Below are 2,500 nucleotides of genomic sequence, written 5' to 3'. Positions count from 1 at the left end.
TGTTCGAATTCCAGAACGCAAGGGTGTAAGACATCTTTTATTCTACTGTCCCTCAATCGATTCTATCTGATTTTGTCATCTCTTATTAAAAGACATTGACTAGAGTACTTGTCAGATTCTTGTCATTTCAACATTAAATTCAAGTTTTCTGGACTGAGTTCACTCCGCCCTATTATTGCGGTTACCGACGCCACTCACATTCACCCAATATTGTTTTCTGTTCTCAGTAAATTTGAAATCCAACGTGTCTCAAAGCGATTTCATATTTGTACGATGTCAGGATAAACTAGGGGTTGGAAATTGACTCCGTAGCCTCAAATATGAGACATGTGGGTTAATATACGATTCTTACACCCTTTTTTTTTAAATTCCGGTCGTGTACCCGACCACAGTACGAGCTTGTGAGTGCGCGTTGGGAACAACGTTCGAATTCCAAAACGCAATGTATCATTACGCGTTACCATATAGGGAGAGCGGTGGAATCATTTCTTGTCGTTATGGTGGAGAATTACATCGTACCTACAATGTTCGCATTAGGTACTCATTACTTTATTCCTCCATTCACTTTTCGGGGTCCGATTCACCCCGGCATTATACTGTTTTGAGACGATGGGTCGCGTTTGGTTTTGCTGGTGATTGCAACGGCCGTGACGTTTTAAAAAAAAAAAAAGCAGATAGGAAGATACTTAGGTTATTTTGTTTTGTTTTGTTAAGTTCTTTGTTTTGTTGGGGGTTATTTGTTGTTTGTTTGTTTTTTTGTTGTTTTTTTTTTTTGTTTGTTTCGTTCTGTTTTGTTGGGTTTTTGTATTTTTTTGGTTTGTTTTGTTTGTTTTTGTTGTTTTATTATATTTTGTTTTGTTTTCTGCTATTTTTGTTTGTTTGTTTTATTTTGTTTTGTTTTTGTTTTGTTTTTTTTGTTGTTGTTTTTTAAGAGAGAGAAAAGAAGCGTACCAAAATTCGAATCGTTCAATGCCGGTTCTTCTGTCTTCCACAGAGCAAGAAGGCAAAGCCCTCCAGTTGACTTACCAGACAAAGTTACGGCTCGTGGCCCTCACCAAACAGGCCGCCTTTGGCAAATTCCGACCGGATCACTTTCCTGACATAGGATTCCTTGACGTCGTTGGAAACCACAGGAAGTAAGTAGCGGTTTGGATTTGTCCCTACACCCCCCCCCCCCTTTATATCTTCTCTCTCTCTCTCTCTCTCTCTCTCTCTCTCTCTCTCTCTCTCTCTCTCTCTCTCTCTCTCTCTCTCTCACACACACACACACATACACACTCTCTCTCTCTCTCTCTTTTCTTTTTCTTTCCTCTCACACACACACACACACACACACACATACACACCATATCTATCTGTATCATACACACACTATCTATCCGTATTTCCTCCATTATTCCAAGTGTAAAAGGTACGCGTTTAGATTTGGATTTTATTTTTCTCTCCAAAAAAAAATGTCAGAGGGGAATGGTTAAAATGTTATTTTTGAAGAGGAAAAAAAAGAAATAAATAAATAAAGTTTTTAAAAAGACGCGATATATTATGACCAAAGTAAATGCTATTAATTTCATATTATATTTTACTGCAAATTAAAACGACCATTTATACTGCCGTAACGTAACTACTCTGGAAAAAAAATTAGGCCAGAAAAATCTTACTTGAAAATTATCGATCGATTAAATGATCCTCATCTTGTCAAAAAGGCTCAAACCTGACTGACACCTTTCGACAAAGCCACTTATACTTAAACAGATGCGGACCTGCGTACTACGACGGAAATTTCGTAATATTACGAATTTTTTGGTACTAACGGGATTGCTAAATAAAGACCTTTAACTTACTCAACCCTAACGAATGACTATATCCGTTGTTTACCCGGGTTTACTTTTACCCTATGCCTATTTTATTACATTTTTCTGAGAACAAATTTTAGGCGTAGTATCAAAGCTAATGTTTTTAGTTTTTACATGTTATTGAATAAAACTAGACCTCTATCTGTGCAAATGCTCATTTTTTATACATTTTTTTCCAATTTTGAAAAGTAGCAAAATTCTCTAGGATTGAGTGAGTTAATTCAATAAATCAATATTGACAACGAAGTTCTGCTACCAGGGCTAGTATATAAAAATGATTACAACTTTGTTTTTAACCTACGTAGGATAAATTGGTAATTTTTAAAGGTAGATATATATCTACTGTCTCGTGTCTTTTTACTCCTGAAAACTACGATTTTTTTTTATTTTTTTTCATTTTCAAGTGGGCAGCTCTGCAAATGTTTTGTTAGTCGCTTGCGGCAGATCTACTTTTGAGTCGGTCTTCACGATTCCTATTTAAAGCCATCTAATTCCTGCGTATTAATAGTCCTGTGTGTGTATGCGTGTGTGTGTGTGTGTGTGTGTGTGTGTCTGTCTGTCTTGTTGGGTAGGGCAAAGTGAAAGGGGGGGGGGGGGGGTTTCCGAAATGGGTTTTATTTTATTATATTATATATGTTTTTAGGTTT

The 2,500-nt window shown here is 36.6% G+C and overlaps 1 protein-coding gene across 2 annotated transcripts in view; it reads left to right on the top strand.

The window, feature by feature from the left end:
* The window catches only part of LOC144962497 (Golgi resident protein GCP60-like), a 90,238-nt gene that overhangs the window by 49,228 nt on the left and 38,510 nt on the right, over positions 1-2,500 (top strand). For both annotated transcript variants that reach the window (XM_078895493.1, XM_078895494.1), the window contains exon 2: positions 995-1,136. In XM_078895493.1, the coding sequence (XP_078751619.1) occupies positions 995-1,136 (142 nt within the window). The remainder of the gene's footprint in view (positions 1-994; positions 1,137-2,500) is intronic.

Source organism: Berghia stephanieae, chromosome 1 (genome assembly GCF_034508935.2).
Source record: "Berghia stephanieae isolate SIO BIC M18660-M18661 chromosome 1, UCSD_Bste_1.3, whole genome shotgun sequence".
NCBI classification, from domain to species: Eukaryota; Metazoa; Mollusca; class Gastropoda; order Nudibranchia; family Aeolidiidae; genus Berghia; species Berghia stephanieae.
Note: the sequence above shows the minus strand (reverse complement) of the source record. Positions and strands in the feature narration are given on the sequence as shown.